Source organism: Camelus bactrianus, chromosome 14 (assembly GCF_048773025.1).
Source record: "Camelus bactrianus isolate YW-2024 breed Bactrian camel chromosome 14, ASM4877302v1, whole genome shotgun sequence".
NCBI lineage: Eukaryota > Metazoa > Chordata > Mammalia > Artiodactyla > Camelidae > Camelus > Camelus bactrianus.
This window is the reverse complement of record NC_133552.1, coordinates 46722750-46750230: the sequence shown is the minus strand read 5'-3', so window position 1 is coordinate 46750230 and position 27481 is coordinate 46722750. Positions and strand designations below refer to the sequence as shown.

At 39.8% G+C, this 27481-nt stretch overlaps 1 protein-coding gene and 1 pseudogene across 2 annotated transcripts in view; both read left to right on the top strand.

Annotated features, from left to right (window-relative positions):
- OBI1 (ORC ubiquitin ligase 1) overlaps positions 1-22680 on the top strand; it is a 39877-nt gene extending 17197 nt beyond the window's left edge. For both annotated transcript variants that reach the window (XM_074378374.1, XM_045509143.2), the window contains 2 exons: positions 2694-2782; positions 19947-22680. In XM_074378374.1, the coding sequence (XP_074234475.1) occupies positions 2694-2782; positions 19947-21462 (1605 nt within the window). In that variant the 3' untranslated portion in view covers positions 21463-22680. The remainder of the gene's footprint in view (positions 1-2693; positions 2783-19946) is intronic.
- Positions 8504-9346, top strand: LOC105083654 (cytochrome b-c1 complex subunit Rieske, mitochondrial pseudogene; annotated as a pseudogene).
- Positions 22681-27481: the final 4801 nt, after the last annotated feature.

Sequence of the window (27481 nt, the reverse complement as noted above, 5' to 3'; positions counted from 1 at the left end):
GAGCATTTATAAACAATGGGAAATCTTTTTCTCCTTAAATGTCATTAGCTGCCAAGAAATAGCAGGTGGTTCCGTTTGTGACTATAAGTGGAGACTTCAGTGCTGCTGTATGAGTGTGCGTCTTCTTGTGGAGGAGTGACATCAATTTAAAGGATGTGTTTCTATTTCCCCTCTTTGTGGTTTGCCTTAGTTTTTTTTAAGCTTATGTCAGTAACTGCCCTATATGCATAAAGATAAACACATATCCATTTTCCTACCTATAAAATGAAAGGTTTGGATAATACCTTTCTAGCACTACCATTCTTTGATTTTTAATATTGTAAATAGTTAAAGACTTAATGACTAATTCCATGAGAGCTATGAGTTGCAGCTTTAGACTACTCCATACAGAAGAATATTGTGGCTCATGAGGCAGGTTCATTTTTTTCAATTATCTTTCCATCTATACAAGGTAGAGAAAGCATAGGTGCAAAGGGCAAACCTCTTGGATGTTCTGGTCTAGGATAGGAGATGAGAGCCATGCCATCAGCACTAGAGGTAATAATCAAGTGTGGTAGAGCTTTGTTGGCCAAAGGGACCTGCCTTTAGCTTGGCTTCAGGTTTATCCACAGTGGAGTCTTGGGCTGAACAGAGATGGTTTTGTAGTATCCAGGTCCACAACCACCCATTCAGCCTATCTGCATTCTCTTAAAATATTATTACTGTGCTGAGTTACTAAATCTTGCCTCCTGAAATCACTAATGCCTCATATGATATATTAAAGATATGCTACCATATACTGGCCCTCTGAGCCTCAGCAAGATTGAATAGCAGAGGTATATTTGCAACTTAGTGTAAATACTAAGTCAAACGGCATACCCACATATAAAATAAATGCCATTTGTGTTCAGAAAAGGCCAAGGTGAGAGAAAGAAGGGAACTTAGTGCTTTCAGAGAAAAAAAGAAGCTACAGACATAATTTCACTGAGTTTGTTACAAGTTTAGGGGAAGTGTGCAGTTTCTTTGTATAGATGGCCAACATTAGCATGTCAGTTTATCGCGAAGAGAAGAGGACACAAACAGGAAAGACAGCTGGGACATTACAGTATTTGTCAATCAGCCATGTCTTCTTTAGCTCCATAACTAAGTGCAATGTACTTAAGTAAATGAAATGGACTTTTTTCCTTATGTTTCCAGGATTAGGTGAGTTTTGAACCATTATAAACCCAGTGTTGAGAATGCAAAATAGCTATAGTCTTCTTTACTTTTTTAGGTGCAACAAATAGAACTCTCTTTTTTGTAACTTTTACCCTCCTAATTCTGAACTTGAAAATATCTCTGATAGTTGAGGAACTGGCCAGCCCATAATGAGAGTCTTAGAGAGCCACAGGACTGGTGAGAGACCTTAATAGAGGGGATGGGGAAAAGAAATCAAATGGGTTTCTAATTTAAGCTTGTCATTCATCATCAAAAAGCATTCTCTAAGTGCCTCCTCTTATGGTGCTACGCTTGAGGGCTTAATTCATTGTTTGTGTGTATGAGGAAGTAAATTACTTTCCTTATATCAGTCACTTAAAGAATTAACCCTCCGCAGTCCTGATTGGTTTGCATCCATAAAGATAAGCAGGTGCTCAGAGGCCAAAAGAAATCTGGATGAGTCTAAGAGAGCTAGGCTTAGTGCCCAAGTGTCCTCTGTCCTGCTTCTCTTGTCAGCCTCTTGGGGCATATGTGTGTAGGTGGGCAAGTAATACAGTCAAAAGTTCTAGAAATGATGGGTCAGATTTTTAAAATGCGTTTTCAAGTTTTGTTGGTTTAAACTTTTTTGTTGACAGTAGTTCTTGTGACTCATTCACTTTGAATGTTAATGTTCTAGTCAATGAATTTCTTTCACAGGTTAGTGAGATTGGTTTCTAGTCTAGGGAGTCTTATTTTATGTTGGAATTCAAAAAGGCAATGGCTGGGGTATTTAAGGAAAGTAGCTTTTAAGAGGACTCTAAAATATAGACACTACTTTTCAGGCTGTCCAGAATCAAAATTGAACTTCTAGATTTTCTAGCAATTAATGTTGTCAGGCAATTTTTAGGTATTGTGCAATTCAAAAAAGAAAATTATACTTGGGATTTTTTTTAAATCAAAAGCTAATTCATAGAATTTATCAGGAAATATTGACCCAGTTTTGAGAGTCCCAGAAGCTGTGAACCAGAGCATTTGCGAAAGCCTTTTTGGAAAAAAACAAGCAAGTGGTTTAATCATACTAGGTATGTTATCACTAAAAGTTATTTTCAAATAGTAACCTATAGTCAATCTCATAGCTCAGGATTAACTCTTATCATCAGTATTGTGAATAATTGCATGTGATAAAATATTACCATGCTTAGAGTATTTAGTTATGTGGAAAAGGGGGAAAAAAACATATTTTCCATTACTTTAGTCCCTTAATGACCCCCTAATGACTCTAAGCTAACTAACATAGCTCCATTTATTTCCCTGGATAGATTTGCAAAGTGCTTGGGGACTATGGATTAAAAATGCTTGGTTGTGTTCACAGTTTCACAAGTCATTCGCAGTGGTGACTTTTAAATTTCAGAAGGCATGTTCTAGTATTCAGTTTTTTATTTTATTTCTCTAAAAATATATAGGTGGGTCATGTCATAACTTTTATGAGGCACTTTTGTTTTAACTTGTGCTTAATTATTTTCAACTCTTTTTTTAAGGCAAATAAAAAATTGAAATTGGAAAATGGTGGCCTGGTGAGGGAGAATTTACGACTGAAAGCTGAAGTTGATAACAGATCACCCCAGAAGTATGTATATTGCTCATAGAGCAGTGTTTCAGATTATGTCAGTGTTTTAGAAAAAGTTGTTATTATAGTTTGTGTTTTTCATTTGACTCTTTTCATTGAAGCATGTAAGTTAAGTAGAATGTTTTACCTCTAAAGTCAACTATGTGCTTATGCTGTTGGTAAAATCTTAGTCTCAGTTAAGGCTAATTTTGAAGAAAGGATTTCCTTCTTGTCCTTTTCCTTATTTGATTAGCAAGAGGATTGTTTTAGGTGACCTAAGACAGGTGAGCCTTCAGTTGGTTTTACATATAACTACTGTTTTATGGTCCTAACAAAGAATAGAGAGAGTAACATTATTCCCTTAGACCTTTTCTGAAATAATAGTAACCATAGTTAAAATTCATATAATGCTTTCTCTTTGCCAGGTACAACAACCTGTGGTGTAGAACTATTATTATTCTGCATTTACAGATGATGAAATGGAAGCAAAGAGAGATTAAATTAATTTTTCTAAATCTGCACAGCTATTCAGTGGTGGAAATAGAATTTGAACCCAGGTAGTCCTGCCCCAGAGTCTGTGCTCTATTACATTACACTGAAAACCATTTCTCTACTACACTACCCGTTATACTGAAAGCCTGTCTGAAATCGAATTTAAGACATCATTTGTTGAATTTTGTACTGATTTGAACTGTACAATTAATGAATTTATTCTTCTTTTATAATGGGATAATTTTCACTTCATTCCAAAAGTTGAGATTGTAACCCTAGTGACCCACTTAACAGTTAGTTTGTTTAAAATTATAAGAAAGAGTTGAGAGTTAAGACTTGGAGATTGAGAAAAGATGGCAGCTAGCACTTGAGGTTATTCTTTCTCTAGGAAAAAAAAATGACAAGTGAAAAGAGAATATGTCCCCCATCACTCTGTGGGGTGGCAGATCAGAACCCCACGCTTTCTTTCTGTCCAGCCACTAGACTCATTTCTTCCTAGTGGAAAAAGACAAGGCAGGCCTAAACAAACAGTGGAAATTTACCCTCCCAGAAGTAGGTCTCTGCTTGTCATTTGCAGAGGAGAAAATATTGCCTTCAGTAAAACCAAGTGTGGTATCAGGAAATGGTAGAAGTAAACCATAATTACTCAAAGCTGAGATAACTAACCAATGGAGAAAGAAGCAAAGCTTTTACTTTTAAATAGTTCCTTCCCCCGTGCTCTCCAATCTCATTTTTCTTTCACTTCAGATAATGTCCTACTTTGACAAATTAGTGAAATAAGCTTAGGAAGTATTGCTGTTACTGTGTGGTGGTTTGAATCTCTGCTCTTCTCATTTATTGGCAGCTCGCCTTGCCCATCATAGTAATGCTTGTCCATTAGCCATTTCCCACAGCGTGCTGAATGGAACTGAAGCCATTTTGTTTGTAGCTTTTATTTCTTGAAAAGTTGCCCACCAGATTTCAGATTTAATGCTAGTACTTGGATGTGTGTTTTTAAATATCCATGACTCCAGCCTGGTGGACAGCTGAAGAATCTCACCTGAAGAAACCTCACCTCTGTCTGTTCTAATAAGCAGCACGCTTCTGAATCCCATATAACTTTGAGATCTGCTGTCTTTAACTTCCATTTCTTCCCTTCAAGGGAAGGGCATAGTTTCACTTAAAAAACGATTTGAACTGACCCCTGTTCCAGATCAATTTGCAATGCATTGAGGTATTAAATGCATTGCATTTGATTTATAGCCTTGTTTACTCTGCATCACCAAACCCTAGTGGGATTCAGAGAGAAGCTGACCACAGCTGAAAATACCCAGATCTGGTTTACCTGAGGAGAACTCCTATTTGTATTGAAAAGAGTATGAAATTTTAGGAGTTTAAAAGTAAATGCTGCAAGCAAATAAAAACTATCCATTCCATCTCGTTTCCTTGATTAGGAAGTGCCTTGACCACTTTTTTTTTCTCTTGTCTACTTGGTTAGGTGTCAAGTTGTACTTTTTATACACATGGCTTTAGTTTCTGATGTATCTTTCAAATTGTGCAGACATATTCTACAAATCATTCAGAAGAGAGAGCTTTACAATTTAGACACTAAAAAATCGGGAAGGTGTATTTATCAGCTTGGACTGCCATAACAAAATACTATAGACAGGGTGACTTAAACATTGGATGTTTATTTTCTCACTATTCTGGAGGCTAGAAGTCCCAGCTCAAGGTTCCACAGTTTAGGTTTCTGGCGAGGGCTGTCTTCTTGGCTTGCCAGACAGCCACCTTCTCTCGATGTCTTCACATGTCAGAGAGAGAGTGAGTGTTTTGGTCTCTCTTCTTACGAGGATACCAGTCCTTTTGGAGTAGGGTCTCATCTTTATGATCTCATTTAACCTTAATTACCTTCTAAAGACACTGGGGGTTAGGGCTTCAACACTGAGTTTGGTCGGGGGGCGGGGGTACCACAATTCAGTCCATAGCAAAAGGTATTTATTTTCAGGACACTCAAGCAAATATCATGCTATTGACCCAAAACTAGACTAACATCTGGTGTGAACAATAGGGACTTAAACATTTACATTTGTCTCAAGGAGATAGTGTTGTATAAAAGTAATATATTTTATAATTTTTTAAAACAGTACTATAATCTTCAAAATGAAACCTGGATTATCATTTATTTCTGCTACTGTTTTTATAGTCTATCTTTTACCCTCCATTATATCCAGTCTTAAAGTGTACCTGGATATTTTTCCTTTCTCAGCTTTAACTTAAAAGCCCTTTTGAGCAGTGTGACAAATACCCTACTAAGCATACTCTTCTAGGTTTCAATAATATCCATTCTATTCCTTGTCAAAAATTCATTGTCCTGATATCTAAACTGGTGGTCAAGAAAATGTCATCTTTTTCTTTGATTTGATGTAGCTACTTCCTGAATTCGTCTTTCTCTTCTAATTTCTTTCACCTGGAGGAAACCATCTGTCCGCCCTTTCAGTTATCTCTAATAAGGACTCCTAAGAGAATTGGACTTGATATTTAGAACTCAAGAGGTGGTGATAATGTCCTTTAGTTTACAAGGTTGATATGTGAGGAAAGCTCATTCTCCCAGCCAGCACAGAAATACTGAAAGTTTATTTCTTGACAGTGTACTAGATGCTTTGAACTATACAAAATAAACACTCTTTCTGACCTCTAAAGTAGGTTAGATTCCCTTACTATAATTTCTCCTACTGCTTTGTACTTTCTCGTCTTAGCATATATCACAGATACTAATAATTAATGTTTTATGTAGTTATTTGTTTCACTGCTTTCTTTTGTTTGAGCAAGGACTGTGGTTGTATTCACATTGTAGCCCTGTATTTTATAGAGTTCTGGCTAATATTCTTCTTCTAATATGTTGAGTAAATAAATAAAACTAAGGTTATGAGGAAACACAAAAATCCAGAATGTAATGCAGTCAATAGGAATAATGACTAGATTTCTTCATTAAATCATTGGCAAAATGGGAGAGGAAGTCTAACATACAATAAAAGAAAACTTAAGAGATACAATAACCAAATGCAGTGTACGAATTTTGTTTGACTATTGATTAATAACAAAACAAATATCAAAAGACATTTTTGAGGCAATTGGATAGATTTGAACGTGAACTTGATATTAGATAATATCAAGGAATTTTGTTTAGGTCTTGTGATTACTTAAGAAAATGTCCATATTTTCTTTTAGAAATGCATACTAAGATATGGACTACAGAATATTTTAACAAAAGAAAAAAAGGGACATATGAAATGAGGCAAAATCTTGATAATTGTTGAATGTGGGTAATGAGTATATGGAGGTTTGTTGTACGATGTTCTCTGTACTGCTGTGAATGCTTGAATTTCTTTACAATAAAAAATTAAAACCAACAAAGCATGGTCTTTGCCTCCAAGAAGCTCATAATTGAATGAAGGCAAGAGAAGAAACACGTAAAACAATTAAATACTAAGCAGTTACTATGCCAAATGAGACAACAATATGAGTTCAGAGAATGTCGGTTGCAGTGATGAGTGTCTTCATCTAAGAGGTGGGACTTGAGCCCAGCTTTGAAGGATGGAGATTTTAGTGAAGAGGAGGAAGGCATTCTGAGCGAGAGGAAACAGCTTGAGCTGTTATGAGTACTAAGAGGTCCCTTCAGCTCTAATTACTTGTCTCCAGAGCAGCCACAATTCATGCTCAAGAAACCTGATGGCTACCTTTTCAGACTCATCAGAGCAGAAGTCCTCTGTGTAATTTGCACATCTCTCTGTTGTGACCATCATCATCCCACTTAATAGCTGCTTACCACAGCTCCACTACATCCAGTACTCCACTGCATTCTGCTCCAGGCAGAAAGGCCCGTTCTCAGTCTCCTACTTAGTAGGGGATGCCAGGCGTGTCACACGTCCACGTGGTAAGAATCAAGAATAAGAAGCTGAAGGGAGGACTTCAGTGCTGCATTTCCCATATTCCTGAATTCCTTTGGCTTCAATTATTATTCCGAAGCTGTGCCAGGAAATGTGGATATATTTGTCCTCAATAGAGTTAGGAGTTCCTTAGTGACTTTTTTTATCTTGAAGAGGTATGAAGAATTGACATGTAAAGCAATTGAAAGTCCCATGCCCTCTCTCCGAGATCTCTCTGCTCAGTTGTCCCTTTTTGCTCCAGGCGTGCCAGGCAGAGTGCGCCATGTTGCCACCTATTATGAGGCTTCAGCAGAGCAGCACTTCTTGCCCTCAGCTACTAACCCACTTTAATAGCATTGGGTATAAAGTTCCATATACGAACTTCCGTAGGTCATTTCTGTCAGACTTGGTTATAGTTGGATTAATGGCTTTTTTTTTTTCTATAAATACGTATTCGGGAATGTCACTGAGTCTTTAGTGAGATCTGTGGATTTGATAGTGTCTCCCTGCAGGCATCATTTTTACTGCCCAGCAGCCCCAAGGCTTATCATTCTGGACCAGTCTTCACCTATGTGTTAGCTCCTTCTGGGGGAAGATGGAGGCTCCAGATACTCTCTAGACAGTGAGCAGTATTTCTCGTTATTACTGCGTGGAAAGAAGTGCTTTGAGGAGGAAAGAATAGGCTTCCTAGATCGTGACTTGTGCTTTCTTCCCTTCTTGCTGTATTTGTGTTTCTGGAGCCATCTCATCGACTCACGTGGCTTTAATAGTCATCCACACACGTATCAGAGATTGCAGAATAAAATCTAAATCTTTGGCCTCCCCTTTTCTCCTAAAATGTAGATTCATGTTTCCATCTGTCTGTTCTACACTTTCACTCAAGATCCTATACCTTAAATTCACCACAAAGCGTAGTGGTTAAATAAATGGTTATTAGTTCTGGAGACAAACAACCTAGATTCAAATTTCCCGCCTCCCTTTACCCAGTTCATTTTTACCATACACAAAATTGTTTTTATGAGGTATAAATCAAACTATTAAATCTTCTACCTAAAACTGTCCAGTGTTTTCCTAAAATAAAATCCAAATTCTTCACCAACTTGTCTCTGCTTTCCTGTTCTACTTCAGTCTCATTCCCCCAGCTCATTCTGCTCTAGCCATCCTGGCCTTCTGTTTCTATACATTCTGGGTTTCCCCCTCTGCGTAGAATGTTCTGCTACCACATCTTTGTGTAGCTGTCTCCTTCTGTCATGGGATTCAGAGAAGCTTTTCCTGATCGTTCAGTCTAAAGCAGCCCTCTGAGTTTGTCCCTGTGACCAGCTTGGATTTTGGACCAGCTGTTGCCATGTTGTCAGTCACTGCCTGTTTGGAGAGGTTCGTGCCCGTCCTCTTGGCCACGTCCCTCGGGGTGGCAGGAGTGCCTCAGCCCCTGCTACAGGCTGAGGTGCCCATGCTAGATGTAAAGTGGTCCTTCCTGTGCTGGGAGTCACTGAGTAGCCAGGCTATGGGTCAGCTTTTGGGCTCTTCCGAGAGCCTCAGTGTCCCTGCTTCTGTTCATTGTTCCCATATAGAGTTCTCTATCACTGCACTGAAGTGTTAGATAGGACTGAGTCTGCAAAAGAGATCAGTGAGGCTAGAAAAGGTTCCTCCTGTTTGATAACTGCAACAACTACTGTGGTATTCCATATGCTGCCCAGAATGTCATCTCCCACTTTGTTTCCACGTGCTTCTGCTGATGTGTTGGCCATGCTGAAAATTGAAATTGAGTTACCCGACATTCCAGAAGACAAGAACATGACTTTCAAATGGAGAGGCAGACTCTTGTTTGTGCGTCATAGAACCAAGGACATGGAGCAGAAAGCTGCAGCTGAAGTGTCCCGATTGAGGGACCCACAGTATGATTTAGAGCAAGTAAAGAAACCTGAATGGCTTATCATGATAGGTGTTTGCACTCGTGTTGGTTGTGTATCCATTGCAAATGCAGGAGATTTGGGTGGTTATTACTGCCCTTGCTGTGTGGTTCACACTATGATGCATCTGTGGCAGGATGACGAAGGGGCCTGCACCTCTCAACCTTGAAGTTTCCCTGTATTAGTTCACCAGTCACAATATAGTGATTGCGTTAGAGACCTGGACTCAAGTCATAGACTTCTTTCAGTCTTCATGTCACCCCAGAAGCAGTATTTGAGAACAAGCCTTCTGTACTTCAAGCTAGTTGATATGAAATATTTTAAGAATTGCTAATAATGTATTTGCAAACATTAATGTGAATTAAGTTGAATTTAATGTTGAATGCTTTCAAGCATTCACCTAATAAAGCCACTATTAAACATTAAAGAAAGAGAGGGAGAGAAAGGAAGAAAGAGACAAGGAGAGAAAGAGAGAAATAAAGAATGAGGAAAGGAAGCAAGCAAGCAAGCAGCCATCTGCTTTTGCACCTTCTCCTTCCTTACTTAACCGTGGTAGTAAATTAATGGCACAGTGAAGCAGTGTAGCAGGTGGTTCTGATCTCAGGCTCTGGAGCCAGAGTCACTAGCACTGAACTCTGGCTCTGTCTGCTCACTAACTCTGTGATTTGGGGGATGATATTTAACCTTCTTGTATCTCAGTTTTTATCTTCTGTGAAATGGGTCCATAGGTTGTAGGGAGGTTTAAATGAATTAAAACTTGAAATGTACTTATAACAGAGCCCACAGTTAATGCACAACCGATATTATAGTAGTATTGTCTTCTTAGCCCTTATCCCTGTCTGAAATTACCTTGTTCGTTTAATTGTGTGACCTGTTGTTCTGTCCCTTTCATTCTAAACTCGAAGCTCCATGAGGGTAAGGACCTTGCTAGCTATCTCCAGGAGCTGAAAGACTTGTTGAATTACTAAATGAATAGATAAATAACATTCGATAAATTGCTCAACCTTTTGAAGCCATCACTTTCTTTATGTAAAATGTGGAAATGTATTATTTTGAGGATTAAAGGAAATAATTTTTTGTTCTTGGCATAACACGTAGCACAAAGAACTGGTAGAGGTGTGTCTGAATAATTATATCCATTATCCATCCCACACAAAAGATTATTTATCCTCTTGCCTTGTTCCTATCCTCCTTAATGGCTTTACTGCTCATCTGGTTGTCTAAGATAAAGACCTCAGTCTTCCTATGTTTCTCCACCCCTTCTCCTCATCCCACACCTAATTGTTCAGTAGATTCTGTCCTACCTGTGAAATGCCCCTGTAATCCATCTTCTTGTTCCCACTAGTTCAGATCCACTTAGATGATTTTGTGCATAGCCAGTGTCAACAACCTTCCAACTGCTTGCTCTTCTTTTCTTCTCCCAACCCTCGATCATCTGCTTTTCTTGTTGCCTCAATTCTAGAATATAAATTTGATGCTCTCTCTCCTGATTGATAACCTTTGGTGATTCTTCATTGCTCACAAATTAAAGCCCAGATTTCTTAGTATAGTATGCGAGCCTCTTTACTAATATGACATCAGCTTAGCCTTCTTAACTGCTCTCCAGCCTTCCCCTTCTTGCACTCTGCTTTAGTCCTGCTGAATATCTCCCTTGGCCCAGATTTGCCCAGGTTCTGTTATCACATGTACCTTTGCTCATGTCCTTCCTTTTGCTTTCCCTGGTCCTCCCCATTAGTCTCTCTGTTTTTATTCTGCCTGGTAAATTCCTACCCGTCCTTTGAAATTGAGCACAGTTGTCAGTTTATCTATGAGGCTCTCCAAGATTTCCCACTGTCCTTACATCAAATTGTTTTAAGGATTACATTGGATACTGACCAGTTCCATGACTGTCATGCTCCGTTAATCTACCAGCTCCTTGAAACTAAGACATATTTTTAAAAATGCACAGTGTGGATCTATGTAAAGTGTATGTGTATTTTCCCTCTGGGCCTGGCAGAAGGAAGGGGTCCTTACACCCTAATACTCCATACTACTGCTTGGAGGGAACTGACCAGGGAGTTAAGATCTTGAGCTTTCTTGAAGCTTAAAATATTTAGGGCTTAAGACGACAGGAAGTCAGAGATTCCTCCATTCTCCAAATGAGGAGAGCAGAGGGATTTCCTGAAGTCTTCCTAAATTGCCCTAGAAATTGAGAGTTAGAAAAAGGAAGGAGGAGGCAGTGTCAGGGCTTGCCTGGCTCTAGGACAAGGTTTCTGGTCGGAGGCTCCTTGCTTGAACCAGGTTTTCCGGCCCTTGTCTGTTTCCGTGCTGACCCTGAGCTGTGGCTCATCCTGATTCACACGTCTGCTCTTCCTAAACTGCCTCTCAAGATGTGCCAGTTCTGCTCCGACCACGCCAGGCTTCCAGCTTCCTCGGCAACACCTCTGGTCTTGCTGGCCTTCCTTGGCTGTTCTCTCTTCTTGACCTTTTCTGGCCTTTTTTGTTTCTCACGATTCTGCTCTGACGAACACCATGATTCCTGGTATTTGACCCTAGCCTGATCTGTTGACTGATTCTGCTGTGCCCTTTGGTTTTCCCAGAAGGGGAACTTGTAGACTGTCAGGGGAGCCTGATGTTACCCTGGGGCCAGACTGTGACAGCCCGTGTGCTCGGGCCCCTCAGCCGCCGGAGGGGCCCTTCTCTGGATATTCAGCTAATTGGGGGTGGACAGTCACTGCAGTTTTCTGTCAGCTCGTCTTTGTTGTATTGATAAGATATTTTAGGAGCCTGCAGTTCATGCTGATGACTAAGCGGTAAGGTTGTCAGAAAGATTATGAACTGCTTGAGAGCAAGGGTAATGTCTTCTACTCCTTTAGTTTTCCTTCCTCATAGCCCTCAGCATACATTAGTTCTCAGTAACTGTCATCTGAGTAATAATTACAGAGTGGCTGAATCAGTCTTCTGTTTTATTTTGTTACATATTGTTCCTTATGCCGAGAGAGAAGAGAGAGAGAGCAAGATTTAACTATAGTGAAAAATGTATAGATACTATTAGTTCAGAGAGTTTTAAGTACGCTTTTTTCTACCCAGCAATAGTTGAACTCTTTTGTACTATTGAGATGTTGTTGTTAAAGTTAATGTATTTTGGGAAAAGGTGTAAATCCTTTATTCCTCTTAGAACTATACAAAGATATGAAATAGCATGTCTCAAGGTTTTCTCCTCTCTCCTTCCGTGAAAGATTCGGATTGCCATTGATCCTCATGTCAACTTCAAGACTGATGTTTTAGACTAGAAAATTAGGGTGTTTCTACATAGAAATTGAAATAAAATATATTTATCAAATAGAATGGAATTTATTCCACAGTAAAGAGTAGTTCGTCTTCATAGGCAGTGAATATAGATGTGGGCTGGCCCTTTTTAGAGACTTACCACAGATAAGAATCTGTTCCTCTTCAATCTACATATGCTGCCCAACACTTGTTGTTTCTATTAAAAATTTCTAGGTATCTCAGTAAGACTTTTCACCACAATTTTGAACTACAAATGCATCGTTAGTTTAAATAAAATTAACATACACACAAAATTTTCTTTAAAATTGTGTTAATGATATGAGCTATTATTGTTAAACTCTGCTCTCTATTTGAAAGCTTGCAAATCAGACTCTACCTTAATTTTTTAAACAGTGCTTTTGGGAGGTGGAAGGAGGAGGAATGTCTGCAAGGGCCTTAATTATTTTGTCTAGTTCCACTGTCCATGTGATTTTTGTCTTTAGAGGAAAACTGTGGCCTTTTTTTGTTCTTGCAAATATTGGATCATTCTGTTTTATAGTAAAATTAAGATGCAACATAACATAGCTTGTGTTTTTTATTCCTTACTATTAGACCTTGAGATAAGTAAGTGCCTATTGATGTTTAGGTCCTAAAATTTTGCATTTAAAATTTTGCTCATTTCACATAAGTAGCTTTGTTTCCTTGTAGTTGAAAATACCTGCTGATTGTGCACGAGGTAGATGGGATGATCATGTCTGCCGTTTGCACCTAGCACAATTAAAGATGGAGCTTACAGTTTATGCTCCAGATTTCGTATTCTTATCTCTGGTTACACTAGTCACCCTCTGCTGGCATTTGCCAGGGTGATCTGTCTGTGCTATAGTTTCTTGCAAGATCACTTTGATAAATGATTTTTGGAAATTTGAAAATACTCTGGACCTTATGTCTAGAAATAATGGGTGTTTGAGAAACATTAATTGACTTTGTACATACATATCTGTATGTCTTCCTACATCTTGTTTTCTTTTTTCCTATCCATGCTCTGTTAGCAAATATATATATTAATAAGTATTACAACTGTGCTAGTCCCTTGACTGTGTATACAGATTTGGTATGCAGTGGACAGGCTTACATTTTGGACTATGTCATAGTATAAATGGTGCTGACATTACTTAAGAAGGGATCTCACGTTCAGGCATCTCATATGGCTTCATATATAGTACATGGACTCAGACAGACTTGAATTTAAATCTTCTTCCTGATGCTTTTCTTTATAACCTAGAACAAGAGACAACCTTTTTAAGCTTCTTGTTTCTCATCTTTAAAATAAGAACAACAGATCTTCATAAATTGGATGTAATGATTAAGTAAGTGACCAAGCACATAGCAATGCACTTGACACAAGTAAACTTTTAGAAATGGCGGCGGCGGCTGCTGCTGTCATTGTCAATAGTAGTCACTTACACTGCTGTTGAAGACTTATCTGTTACACTTACTTTTGGTAATTTCCATCCCTGAAGTTCACTTTCCTTTTTATTTGGATGTTGGGCCAAGGAATAGAAACATGTCTTGAGTCTTTTTCCTGTTCTAAGTATACCTCATGTTATTTAATATACTTTAATGACTCAACTAGTGTGACCAGGATTGGCCATAGGCAATACTTTTTTTTTTTTTTAACAAATTCTCTAGGAATGTAGCATTTTCATTACCAAGTGTTACATTTTAAACAGAGAACACTCTCTTGAGGAAACACTGCCAAGTCGTGGGGCTCAGCAGTGGATGTAAGTGTACAGGCCATTTCCCAAAGCTTCCCTCATAGTTTTATGGCAGAGCACTCTCCCCCGTCCTCCCGACACACACCCAGGGATGAGATAGACGTGGGTAACACACAGCGACTTACTGGAAGCGGGTGAGAGAAGGGCCTTTACCACCAGACACAGGTTTGAGCTCCCGACAGTCCTGGTCCTCCCTGTCCTCTCTTCCTAAATCATGCCCGTACCCATCCTGTGCACACATGCACACAGCAGAGCTCAGCACTGGGATCTCTCTTTTTCCTTCCTACTCCTGTCAAAACTCAGGTCCCGAAGAGCTCATATTACAGACTCCTCACTTAAGTTTTGTGTAATCAAAAAGAGGAGTTTGCAGACTTAAGGAGCCTCTAACTCACAGATTATGCTTTAGGAGAAAACACTTAGGAAAGGGAAAGGAACAGTGGAAGGTTTTTTTCCTCTGAAACTCTCTACCTCTCCCTCGTGTTTAAAATGAAGATATTGTCCTAGTATCTCTGAAAATCAGGGAATGAGAAGATACTCAACTACAGTTTTATAGCCAGGCAACTCTAATAAAATTTACTCTGTGAATGGGTCATTTTTTCTTAGGCAAGTTTAACAGTTCTTTTAAAAAAAAATTGTTGAGACTCACTTAAGTTTACTTGGTTTACCCACATACCAAGTGTTACTTTAGTGTAGGTAATCCTCACTTTGCATGATTATATAGAACCATAAAAATGACCATTCATCCTAAAGCCATGCAAAGCAATCTTAATCATCAATGAGAAAAATCAAATTGTTCGATAAACTTGAATAATTTTTTGTCAAAACTCTGTCAGTGACTCTTACTGTCATTTATAAATGTATATGAAGACAAAAAAATAGTAAAGCTGGTATTTATTTAGTGCTTTAATATTTATGTAGTACAATTTAAGACATTAGAAACATTGAGAAGTGAAATGTTTTCTTTCTTTATAGAAAACTTACGGAGAATAGTCTGAACAGCAGTGCCTGCCTTCTTATCATCTAGCTTACGATACGCAGGTAGCAGACTCTAACGCTTTGATGAATTGTGGTTGGTACTCCTTAGTTTGCATCAGCTTTAACATTTTATCCTTTTGTGCTTTCAGTGTCATGAAATAGCTCTACGTCGCTTTAATGTGAAGTTTTTTTGCCAGCCTGTCACTTCCTCTAGACATCTTTATCCTTTTCATCACAACCACTTCTCTCATTTATGTCAAGAAGTTTGCCTTTCCCAAGTTCCTCCGGCGTACCTAGGGTTTCTCGAATACTAGCAGTTTGAGCATCCCCACGGTCAGCTATTCTTTTCTAACTAAATTTGCATTAGATTCTTATTTTACTAGTAGCGTTAGTCAGCTTTTCCATTCTTTGTTGTACCTCGTGTTTGTTGGCCAAGTCCGTCGTTTGATTATCCACTTTCATAAAATGTCGTGTGGCAGCACGACTCCATGTATTGCTGTCTTGTGTGTGAACTGAGTAACAGGTGCACAGGGACTCATTCGTCACTTTCAGGCTCTGAAAGAAGTGACCTGCCTGGTCACTGATTGTGGTGCATGCTTGTTATTTTTATAGTGCGTTGTGACCTGAGAGGCTAGCAGTGAAGTTTTTACTTTATGCGGCTACTCACAGTCAACATAATGTGGTGAATCTGAACCACGTTGTTAAGTGACTGGTGCTATACAGCTAAACTGTGGCAGCTGAAATTTGTGCATATAGGAGCCATTTACATCAAGGACCTCAGTACTGAAAACCTGCCAGACAGGCCAGATCACAAAAGCTGGTCCAGATCCAAAGATTGCTTTCACTTTGCTTCACTCTTACTTCAGGTCCTAAGGAAGGAAAAGATTTTAGAATCAAAGGTACGTGGGAAGCAGATGGGCTTGCTTCCCCAGCGCCCCTCTTGTTCCCCAAGAAGATGCTTCTGAAGTTTGCTGGTCTCAGCAACCCACTGCGCTGGCTGCATGAATCCCTTTTGTTGGGGATACCATTGAGAACTAGAGAGGCAAGGCCACGAACGTTTTCACTACTAGTTGATGGTTGCATGGCACTAGAGGTTAGTCCTTCTGACACTTGGTTCTGACATTTATTCTTTTACCACATTTGCTTTCTTACCCCCTTCAAACACATCCTGTTCCTCCTGGATAATGGGCGATGACAAAATGTGGTCTTGGGAACTTTTCATTGTTAAAGACACCCTTACCCTTGTTATAATACCTCAGAGGCCCAACCAGTAGGACTTTCATTTCTCTTACGTCTAGTAGGGACAGGAAGACTCTTGTACCTCTGTCACTTTTGGACAGGGGAGCCCTCAGCCAGAATGTATCCATCAGTTAACATTGCAAGATGAAAAACCCTTTAAGCTTCTCCTACGTTCTAGCAGAACACACTTCCAGTATCACGTGCAGCCCCCAAACTGCTTTATGATGTTTTCTCTGACATAATGAAGCCTTTGGCCATCACTGCTGCTTTAAAAATCAAAGCCTTTTGGTCTCTAATGGAAATTTGCTCAGGAGAAGGAAGTATGGTAAGTGATGTTAGAAATCCCTCTAGCTTGCCTTGACATTGACTCATGTAATGTTATGAACTCTGGAAATATCTGGAATTAGCGTGGGTAAGAGAGAATTTAAACTCAAAGTTAAATAAACTCTTATCCTCCTTGTTTTCTTCCATGGGAGTGTAGCATTGGGTATGCCTTCGTAACTGTTACTTCTATGTGATCAAGTAAATTGTCCCTTGCCAGATGTATATAGGTATCTAGTGTAAGCAAAAAATCCCTGATACCTACGTCCAAAGTCTCATGTGTCTGCTTTCTCTTGCTAAGGTGAAAGTGGAGAGTTCTGTTTTGGGTGGAGCAATGTAGAACAGCAAGCCTGCGGTTAATGTGGCCTTCTCTGTTGCTCTTCCTGGTGTCAGTGAAAAAAGAAAATAAGCAGTCAAACAAATGTGTGAAACACGTAGTTTAGTAATTTAGTGACTCGTAATACTCCTATGTTAAAGGGGCCCAAGGGCCTTTGGCTTACCTTGTGGTGGTAGCTCTGTCTTGGTGTAAGACATTGATGTATCTTAAAGAAAGCAACATTTTTTCGAGAAATATTTAATGAGAAACTACTGTGTACCAAAAAGGAGCTAGCAGTAAATGTAAGACGTTCAACTCCCTGCTTTCCTGGAGCTTATACTCCAATAGGGAAGGGAGAGACAGAAAACAAACTACATGGATTGATTAATTGATCAGTTCCTTGCTTTCACTGTATATTTCTTCTAGTTTGCCCACTGGCACAGGCCCCTTAATAGCATGGTAAAAAGGTCTGACCATTCGAAGTATTATAGACTTGCAAAGTATTGGAATGGAGCTTTGGGGAATTAGGGCAGTGACCTCTTAGAAAACAGCCAGCTCCATCAGTGACTCCTGCTTGCATGTCCCTCTGCTGTGTGCTTCGTTGCTGGCCATCGTTGCTAGTTCTTATGGCACTTCAGCTTTATTTCTGAAGTAACACAAAAAATACACTTAGGTTATCATTTTAACTTCAACTCAGAACAATTTAACTTACTTCTTTTAAAATCATAATAATAAAAATGGGACAAATGTAGCATCATAAAATGACATTATGTTTGCAATTCCAGGCTAAAACCTAGAAGAAGCTGCTAATATTTGGATGAAACATTCCTTCTTTATCATTACTTCTTACGTAGGCTTCTGAGCTCCCAAGGACATCCTTTGGTAACAGCTAACTTACTATGTAGCAACATTATTTGATTTGAAATCCTGTGACTTTTTTTTTCATCTGAGGATAGCTTTATTATAAAAATTGCACTTAAGGAAAAACAAATTTTATCTTGCTAAGCAAATTTAAGGCTGTCACTTTTGCTCTTTTCATTAAATAAACATGCTGTACAGTTTTTCCATTTAAAAATGTGTTAGTTGTTTGATTATGCCGGAGTACTTAGAGTCAAGAACACACAAATAATTTTGCTGAATGAACTTGAAGATCTTTGTCCACTTTTTAAAATTCTCTTGCAGAAACTACCACTCTGTCAAATACTACATTTACAAACAAAAACGTTTTTCTTTGGTGAAGAAAGAAAAGCTCCCATCATTCATTTAACCAGATACTCGTGGTAGTGAACTTTGTCTTTAGAAGAAGGAGGCTTGTTACTGTGGCTGCTTTTGTTTTGGTTATACCTGTTGGGTTTGTGTTATGTTTTAGAGGTTGAAAGGGAGTATGCTCTTTCTGGGAGTTCAGTTAATTGCAGTGAGTTTATCGATATTTGGTAATGTGTCTTTCAAGGCCCTTTCTAATCCTGAAATTCTATGAATCTATATTCACCTTTCCCCTGCTTTTTTCCCCAAGTGATAAGACAAGCAGGTATCGTGTCAGGGGGAGCTGGAGAGTGAATTGGGCTACCATTTAGGAGGAGGTGTTGGGTACTGAGTGGGAGACAGAACATACAGTGGGTAACTCTAAGAATTGCAGTTAACTGTTGGTTCCTTCTCCTTTTTGTTTGTTGTTTCTTTTTTTAAATAGTGCTACTGGCTCCTTCTCCTATTTATTTATTTTTTAATATTTAGTGCATTTTCTTAATTGTAATTATTTTTGTAATTAGGGAAGAAAGAAAGGAAAATAAAAATCCATAGATAAAAACAATGTTTAGAAGTCACTTCTCAAGTACCTTGCTCCAAAAAGGTAATGTGTGAATTCTTCAAGATTGGCCTATATTTAAGTCATCAAAAAGATGATTAAGTAAAGTCTTTTTAAAAGAACTTTTGTGGAGAGAAGTTATTTTTCATGGAGTTAGAATGTAAGGCTTATGTTTACTGACTCATAAGAAGCAGTTTCCTGAAAGGTGGAATTTTCCTTGGTGATCAGATAGAATTTAAGGTAGATATTTTATGTCCCTTGGAGCTGAGACAGTCTTATTGATCATTGTATCATCAGTTCCAAATATACGACCAGCCATACTAGGTGCTCAAAAATTATATTCTGAGCAGAACCCAGTACCCATTCTTAAGGGAATAATGAAAACAAGATAACCCCCAAGTGAAAGGAGTGAATTTTTGATGTATTCTTTTTCATTTACTCTTCAAAATGTTCCTTTTCAGAAAATGTAAAAATGTTTCTATGTGTAATTTATTGGAACCACAAGCACTGATTTTGTATCTCAGAGTTGGAAGAAATGAAATTGATTTCCCACACAGTTGTAAAATGCCAAAAATACGTAGAGCTAAAATGAATTAAAGCCTGGTGTTCAGAAAGGCCAAGTTAAAAACTTCAGATCAAGGGTGGCTGTGATTGAAATGGTCCAAATAAGTATTTAAAGCCACTCCTGCTGGAACTGCTAAGATTTCTGAATTTCAAATTGGCATTTTATGTTTGACAAGGTGACATTGTATAAGAAATGTATTGTAAAACACTGCTGTATGATAGGAAAATGATTGAATGTAAATATTTCAAGATGTGGACCACTGTTCAAATGTTATCATAAATCTTTGCCATTGTTTTAGGGTATAACTCTTCCTGCATATATGAGCTGAGTTGATAGAGCTAGCTCTTGGAAGGGAAATCATCAGTGAGCCTCTGCCTCACTGCTACCACTAGTGTGACTTGGTCACAAAACTAGTAGGCCTATGCCGTTACTATCATATGCTCATTGTTACATGAATGGGAAAACCCTCCTTTGAAGCTACTACATCTGATATTACTCTTATCCTGCTCATTATGTGGTCTGAAGTGTCACTGTTTTGTGATATTAGAATGGGCAGAGACAATTTGTACTCTTAAACTTTGAAAAGGAAAGAAAAAAGCTTGAACTATAAGGTTAACTATCCATCCATTCCTTGCAGGTTTGGAAGGTTCACAGTAGCTGCCCTTCAGTCCAAAGTCGAACAGTATGAACGTGAAACCAATCGCCTCAAGAAGGCCCTGGAACGAAGTGATAAGTATATAGAGGAACTGGAATCTCAAATTACACAGCTAAAAAATTCAAGTGACGAGAAGGAAGCTATGAATTCCATTTGCCAGAGGGCACTTTCTACAGATGGCAAGGTGAGCAAAGACAGTGAGGAAGATATGGCATCCAAGAATCAAGGTGATGGTGCCAGAAAGCAGCTTGGCTCATCCACCTCAAGTTCTCAGCTGGCAAAACCTTCTAGCAGTTCCGCTAGGCAGGAAAGCATCAGCAAAACAGAACCAAATTGTTCTAAGAACAAAGACCTATATCAAAAGCAGGTGGAAGTAATGTTAGATGTGACAGATACAAGTATGGATACTTACTTGGAAAGAGAATGGGGTAATAAGCCTGGTGATTGTGTCCCCTTCAAAGATGAAGAACTCTATGATCTTCCAGCTCCCTGTACACCTTTGTCCCTTAGTTGCCTCCAGCTCAGCACACCAGAAAATAGAGAGAGCTCTGTGGTCAAAGCAGGAGGGTCCAAAAAGCACTCAAACCATCTCAGAAAATTAGTGTTTGATGATTTTTGTGATTCTCCAAATGTTTGTAATAAAGATTCTTCAGAAGATGATAGAAGTGAAAATGAAAAGAAATCAGAATGTTTTACTTCCCCAAAGACGGGGTTTTGGGATTGTTGTTCCACCAGTTATGCCCCCAGCTTGGACTTTGACAGCTCGGAGGGGAACACGATAGCAAATTCTGTTGGAGAAATTTCTTCAAAATTGAGTGAGAAATCAGGCTCATGTTTATCCAAGAGGTTGAATTCCATCCGCTCTTTTGAAATGAATAGGACAAGAACATCCAGTGAAGCATCAATGGACGCAGCTTACCTTGATAAAATCTCGGAGTTGGATTCAATGATGTCAGAGTCAGACAACAGCAAGAGCCCTTGTAATAACGGTTTTAAGTCATTGGACTTGGATGGGTTATCAAAGTCATCTGAAGGCAATGAATTCCTTGAGGAACAAGATAAGTTGGACGAAAGAACTAAGCCAAACCTTTCCAAAGGTTCTATAACTACTGATCAGTTAGAAAATGGAAATGAATGGAAACCCAACTCTTTTTTCCTCCTCTCTCCATCTGACCAAGAAATGAATGAAGATTTTTCACTCCATCCCAGTTCTAACCCAGGAACCAATGAAATCAAACCCCCAAGCTGTTTGTTTCAGACTGAGTTCTCCCAGGGTATTTTGCTAAGCAGTTCCCACCGGCTGTTTGAAGATCAAAGGTTTGGGTCATCTTTGTTTAAGATGTCCTCAGAGATGCATGGGCTTCATAACCACCTTCAGTCTCCTTGGTCTAGTTCTTTCGTGCCTGAAAAGAGGAATAAAAATGTGAATCAATCCACAAAAAGAAAAATCCAGACCAGCCTTTCTAATGCCAGCCCATCGAAAGCAACTAAAAGTTGACTCATTAGTAAGGTGTCATTTATGTTTTTGTCCTGAAAGGAATATAAGGTTTTAAAATTACTTATTTCCCCTCATAAAAGCTCTAGACAATTTTGAACTGATAATCTTTAGTCAGATATCAGGTCAGAATGGTGGATTAGCCTATACCCAGGATACTTCTGTTCATTTTGAAGAGTTTAGTCTTTTTCATTTTTGACCAGAAAAGGTAGGGAGAGGGTTTCTTTTTAATGAATATTATATGTGTCTGGTTTGGGTATATTTCGTTTTCTTGAATCTTGATTTAACTATTCACATGCAATGGCCTATTAATAAGTCTCAGTTGTTTTCAGAACTTGGATTTCTTAAATAAAACTTTTGATGTTGTCTGCATACTGCTTATAAGACACTTGAGTTCTTTAAAGCTTCTCCCAGGGTGGAAATTATTTTGCCTGCTTCTTTTTATTTATGTTTAGTGATGGCCTAACTTTTATTCAAGGCTGTGGTGGAGAAACAGCACTCAAACTTTAGTCCAATATTCATTTACTTTTTTTTTTTTTTAGGTTTTACGTACATGTTTGCATTTTTAACATTGTGTTTTGTCCAGTTTTTGTGAAAATGTGTTGCTAGTATGAAAGAATACATTTTCTATATGAAAAAATTTGTTTAATGTCAGGTAGCTTTCATTGTTCGTCTTTTTGTGTGTGTTGAAAATCAGAAATTGAGTCTACTTGAGTAAGAAATCACAGAACAGTTGGCTTTGGAGGAGCCTAAACTTGGTAGCATCATTGTTTCAGATATACAGGTGCAAAAGTTCTTGATCCACTTATGTCCCCAGGGAGGTTTTTATGGAGTGGTGAAGTTCTTGTTTGCATGTTACTGTTCTTTGTGGAAACTGTGTGCATGGTAGCATCCTTGCTCGCACTGTCTTCCTTACTTAAGAAAAAGAAGTTTCAGTTCACTAATAGAATATTTTTTAATGTAGGACAATTTTTTTTTTTCCGTGAAGTGTTAAGGGGATGAGAATAGGTGAGCTAAGCACAATTTTTAATTTAGGCTCTGAAAAGGTATACTATTCTAAACATGTTTGGTATGCCTGCATAGGCCTTGAAAATGGCTTGTATGCTAATGACTTGTTTATCTAATGTGCACTGAGCATTTTACATTAATACTGTACTGTTTTACATTAATACTGCATGCTTTTCTATGTGAATTGAATAAAGGATGTCATAAGCACTGTAATCCTTGATGTTGTCTCAAATGTTGAATAAGCCTATAAAGACCAGTAACACTTAACCATTTTAAATTGCTCTTTGAATTTAAGGGTTTGCAAACTCTGGCCCATGGACCAAATCTGGCCTTTATCTGTCTTTGTGAAAGGCCTGTGAACCAAAAAATGGTTTGTACATTTTAATGAGTTTTAAAAATCCAAAGAATATTTCATAGCACAGGAAAATGATCTGAAATTCAAATTTCAGTGTTTCTAATTAAAGTCTTATTAGAACACAGCTCCATTTATTTCTTTATATTTGATCTGTGGCTGCTTTTGTACTGCAGTGGCAGAGTTGAATAGTTGTGACAGAGACCTTCTGGCCCACAAAGCCTGCGATATTTACTGTTTGGACTTTCACAGAAAAATTGGTTGACCTCTGTTACAATAACTCAGGATTCAATGAAACCATAGAAGTATAAAAAATCACTTATGATTTGGAGAATCATGACTTCTACTTTTAGAAGTAATAAGAGCCTCCCCCCCAAAAAAACTAATAGAAAGCATAATTTTTGCTGTCATATTTTTATCCAATAAACATTTGTGCATGATTTCATCTTTTCTGATAATGTTTAAGCTAATGGATATGTTCAGATATATTGCAGTTTAAATATCTTTGACAGTGTGGTTATACATTTGAAATTCTACTAAATGCAGAAATTAAAGATTTTCTGAATAAATTTGGGGGTAAACCTCACTCTAATTCTGTCTCTAACTCTTCTTTACCAGGAATGTGTCAGTTTTTAATCCAAATACAAACTGACACTGTGCCGTGGAAATGCAGAGTGTGTAACCTGACTTACTAATGCCTACCTAGGGTGAGGGTATCTCTGTTGGACTGGGGTGTATCCCAGCTGCTTCAGAAACCCTGCTCCATCCTCTCCAAAACAGTATTTCATACATTATATTAGATTAATCAAACCTGTGACATTCCTCAGTTGAAGGAAATAATATGTGCAGGATTTGATTTTAATGACACATTCTCATTTGTACTTCTAATCTCTTTACCATAATCTGAAATGTCATGACAAATATGATGGTCTCACATTTTTAAATATAATCTATTACATGTATACACTCTAAAACAAAACAAAACAGACAAAAAAAAAACTACCTTTTATTGAAACTAAGTACTTTACTAACCTCTATCTCATCTAAACTTCTTTTCAAACTCTGTGAGCCAAGAATTATTTCCCCCAGTTTACAAATAAGTGAATTGAGGGTTAGTGGTCACTCAGCTAGAATGGGGTTGGAATCGTGTCCTGGAGCTGGGCCTCTGACCCCAGAGCTTGGACTCCGTCTCATGCATGGGAAGCATAGGAGTTCACATTTGTAAGCCAAAGAATGAATGGGTTTGAAGTTTACAAGGATTCTTTTTTAAGCAGTATTTGGGAAGTATCAGCATGTTTCTTTTCAAGTAGCATTTAATTCCTCCCGGTGTCCTGGATCTGAGTCTACTACTAAGTGGAAGCTCAGTGATGGGAGCTGTGTGTGTGCCACTTTTAAGTTTATAGAAATTTGCATTAACTCCGACATTTAGATGAATTTCAAAATAGCACGAAAGCTATGTTGGAAAAAGATGTGCTGGTGATAAAGGGAAGACATATCAATTCATGTCTTTATAAAAACAGTTTCTTTTGACTGCTCATCTTTCTAAAAATGCTACAGCGAAGAGAATGTGACATGCTAGATACTTTTTTTTTAACATGACCTTTAGTGTTCATATTTCAATTTTGAAAATCTTCATCCCATCCAAAATGACAGTCTTTCCCCTGTTTAAATGGATCAACTGAGACTTAAAACTGAAAATGGCAGATTTTAAGATTGATAGTTCCTTAATTTCAAATCTGCTCTGTTTTCCTATAAACTTTTATATTTGCATTGGTTTGAAACCTCTAAAGTTAGCACTGAACAAGGGAAGAAATTTGGTCTTTATTCTTCGTACATTTCACGAATTTGTTTGAATGCTTTTCAATTATTCAAAGTGTAATACACGCACTAGACATTCCCCCTCTCCCCCCACTTTTGCACCTGTGAATGATGTTTGTAGAGATCAGTTTAACTTTATGGAATGTGGCCTATTAGATTAGAAGGGTTTCCCAAGGCCTCATAAGAAGGTCTTTCATTCCTATTCGTGGGAGTCCTACAACAGTCTTTGCCTATCATGATGTAACCCGATCCTTTTAATAATGCTTGGCAGAGAGAAAACCTTTTAAGCAATGATCTCAGAGTGCATAGTGAACATTTATTGCCTAATTCTCGGAACCCCACTCTGAGCGAGGAAGCATCTATTAAGTTGCAGATTTCTTTTAAGAACCCATCTGAAGCTTAGGCTTGGGTGATCTTAAGTTTGATATGACAGAGGCAGTCTAGAATACCTGGAATTGAAGCTCCACTTCTTGAAACATGGTAGAAGAGCCCTAGGTCTGCTGTGTATTAACAGGGAGCAGACCTCTCTAATAAATGTTAGTTGGATTAACCAAGTGTGTAGAAGTGTGCGCCTAGTGTGACATAATTTGGGGATGTAAAGATCAGTACCCTAGGGCAAGGATTTGACAGGCATTTGCTGAAATTTACTTAAGGAAGGAGGACCTAGTTCTGGTCCATTTTGATTCTTAAAACATTGGTGAGTAGAAAGGTGAATTGGGGATAGCGTGGGGCAGAGAGGAAACCACGCGGCTTCACGGACATCCTATATGTGTTGGGCCTTTAAGGATGAGTAAGAGTTTGGTGCAGAAGACATCTGTTCTGCGTGCGTGTCCGCTCTCCTGCAAGTGGGCGCCTATTTATCATAAGACTCTGAAGAGGTGCTGAAGGAACCATTCTCTAACAACAGGGCTCCTGGTTGAAAAAGGTTTCCCCATTGCTCCAGCCTGAGCTGGCAAGTTTTACTTTGGTCCACCTCCTCTCAGCATCCCCTGAGACTCTAAGCTCGCCCTCGCCGCCAGGACGGGCGGCCTTCTGGCGAGACTCTGACTCCCTGGGCGCTGGAAGGCTCAGGAGGTGGCAGGGCTGGCCCATCATCTGTCCATTAAGCCGAGGCTTGGCGCTCCGAGGGCCGGAGGGCGCGACCTCGCTTCACTCACAGGGTCATCTTTGTGCTGGGGGTGGGGAGGTGAGGTCTGGCCCGCCAGCCTCGGCTCGGATCCCGCTTTCTTCCGTCTGATTCCGGCGAACCCCGCCTTCCCGGATTCTCGAATCCTGTACCGCTCCCTCTCCCCACCCCCAGACTCCCGGGAGGATAGACCATGCCCCTCCTGCTGGTGTTTCCTGCGCTCTTGAGGGCGCTCTCAGCCGCTCCCGCCCAAGCCCCACCCGAAGAAAGGACCTGCGCCGCGGTTTCCTTTCATTTCATCACCACGCGCGAAACCTGGCGATTAAGACGCGAAACCAACAAAGAGTTTTCTTTCCACCTTAACCTTGCACACAATCCTTTAACAAATTAATTAATCCTAATGAATTAACACTTCATTTATTTAAACGCGCTACAGTCCATGAATTAAATTTTCATGCAGTGATTAAAGGCTGTTAAAATATGCATGATTTCGTTAAAATTTTATAATAAATCAGGGCAATGTGTTACATGACAAGGCAACTATTTCCCAGTCCCTCGCAAGGGGCTTTGATTTGTGCAGGCAGCGCGGAGGAGGGGCGGCTGGCGGCGGAGCCGGCGAGCGTTGGAGCGGAGCGACGGGACCCAGCTCTGCACATCGGCGTTTGGACTCGCCGCTTCGCGCTTTCCTCCGTGGCGTCTGGACACTCTTGGGGACCCTGCTCCTGCAGGCAGAGCCAAGCTTGCGGAGGACGATGGGAGCCCGCCTCTCGGTCCCCGGAACTGCACTCGTGGGGGGCTGGGGGTCCTCTGCTGTCCTTTTGCTCCAGCCGAGCTGCCTTCCAGCAACGCGTGCGTGCGTCTGGGTCGGAGCGGCGGGCGGGCGGCTATCTAGGGGAGAGGAAGGCGACACAACTTCCATCTCGTCTCGTGGGTTCAGGGGCGGATGTGTGTGTTGTAGAGTTGGTTTGTTCGTAATTTTTAACTAGGGTACCTCGAAGCCCTTTCTCTGACCAGCGCGGTCTCCCTTTTGGAAGGAGCCTGGGCGGGGAGGGGGCGGCTCTGCTTCTCATGGGACTAAACCGCAGGGGTCCGTGGCCAAGCTTAGCGGTTCATTATTCACCTGGACAGCAAAACTGGTTCCGGCAACTAGAGGGCGAGGAAGGCCGGCCGTACCCCTGTTAGGACGGAGACGTAGTCATGCGTCATCCCTAGGGCTTTCACAAGGTAGGTGGGTTTAAGCCCACAGAGAGTTTAGGGTGGTGAGATACATGCATAAATCCCTGCAGATCCCAAGAGTGGTAATGGCCGGCAGTGAACTTTACTGCTGCATCCTTCGGGCCGAAAGGATATGAGTGACATCTTGGAGTGGAGTGGTTGACATCCAGGAAAATGTTCCCAGGAAAGTTGTATTTGAATTAAACGGCCAGAAGAATGAAAACAGTGGTTTTCCGTCAGTCTACTCAAGAACTTTCTCTGCGGGTCCCCAGCTGGAGCCCAGACTGAATGCGGGACTGGTAGTCTTACAGCAGGTGATCACGAGGGTCCTCAAAATCTCACCCACCCCGGCCTTGGGGACGAGAGAGACGAGCCCCAAGTGTGCAGGGCGCGGAAGGACAGGGGCCTGCAGGAAATCTCCCAGCTCCTTCCAGCGAGCTCCTGGCTGTGAACTCGAGCTGAGCAGGGGAGGGGAGTGCGGCGGGCGGCAGAGGGCAGGCCAC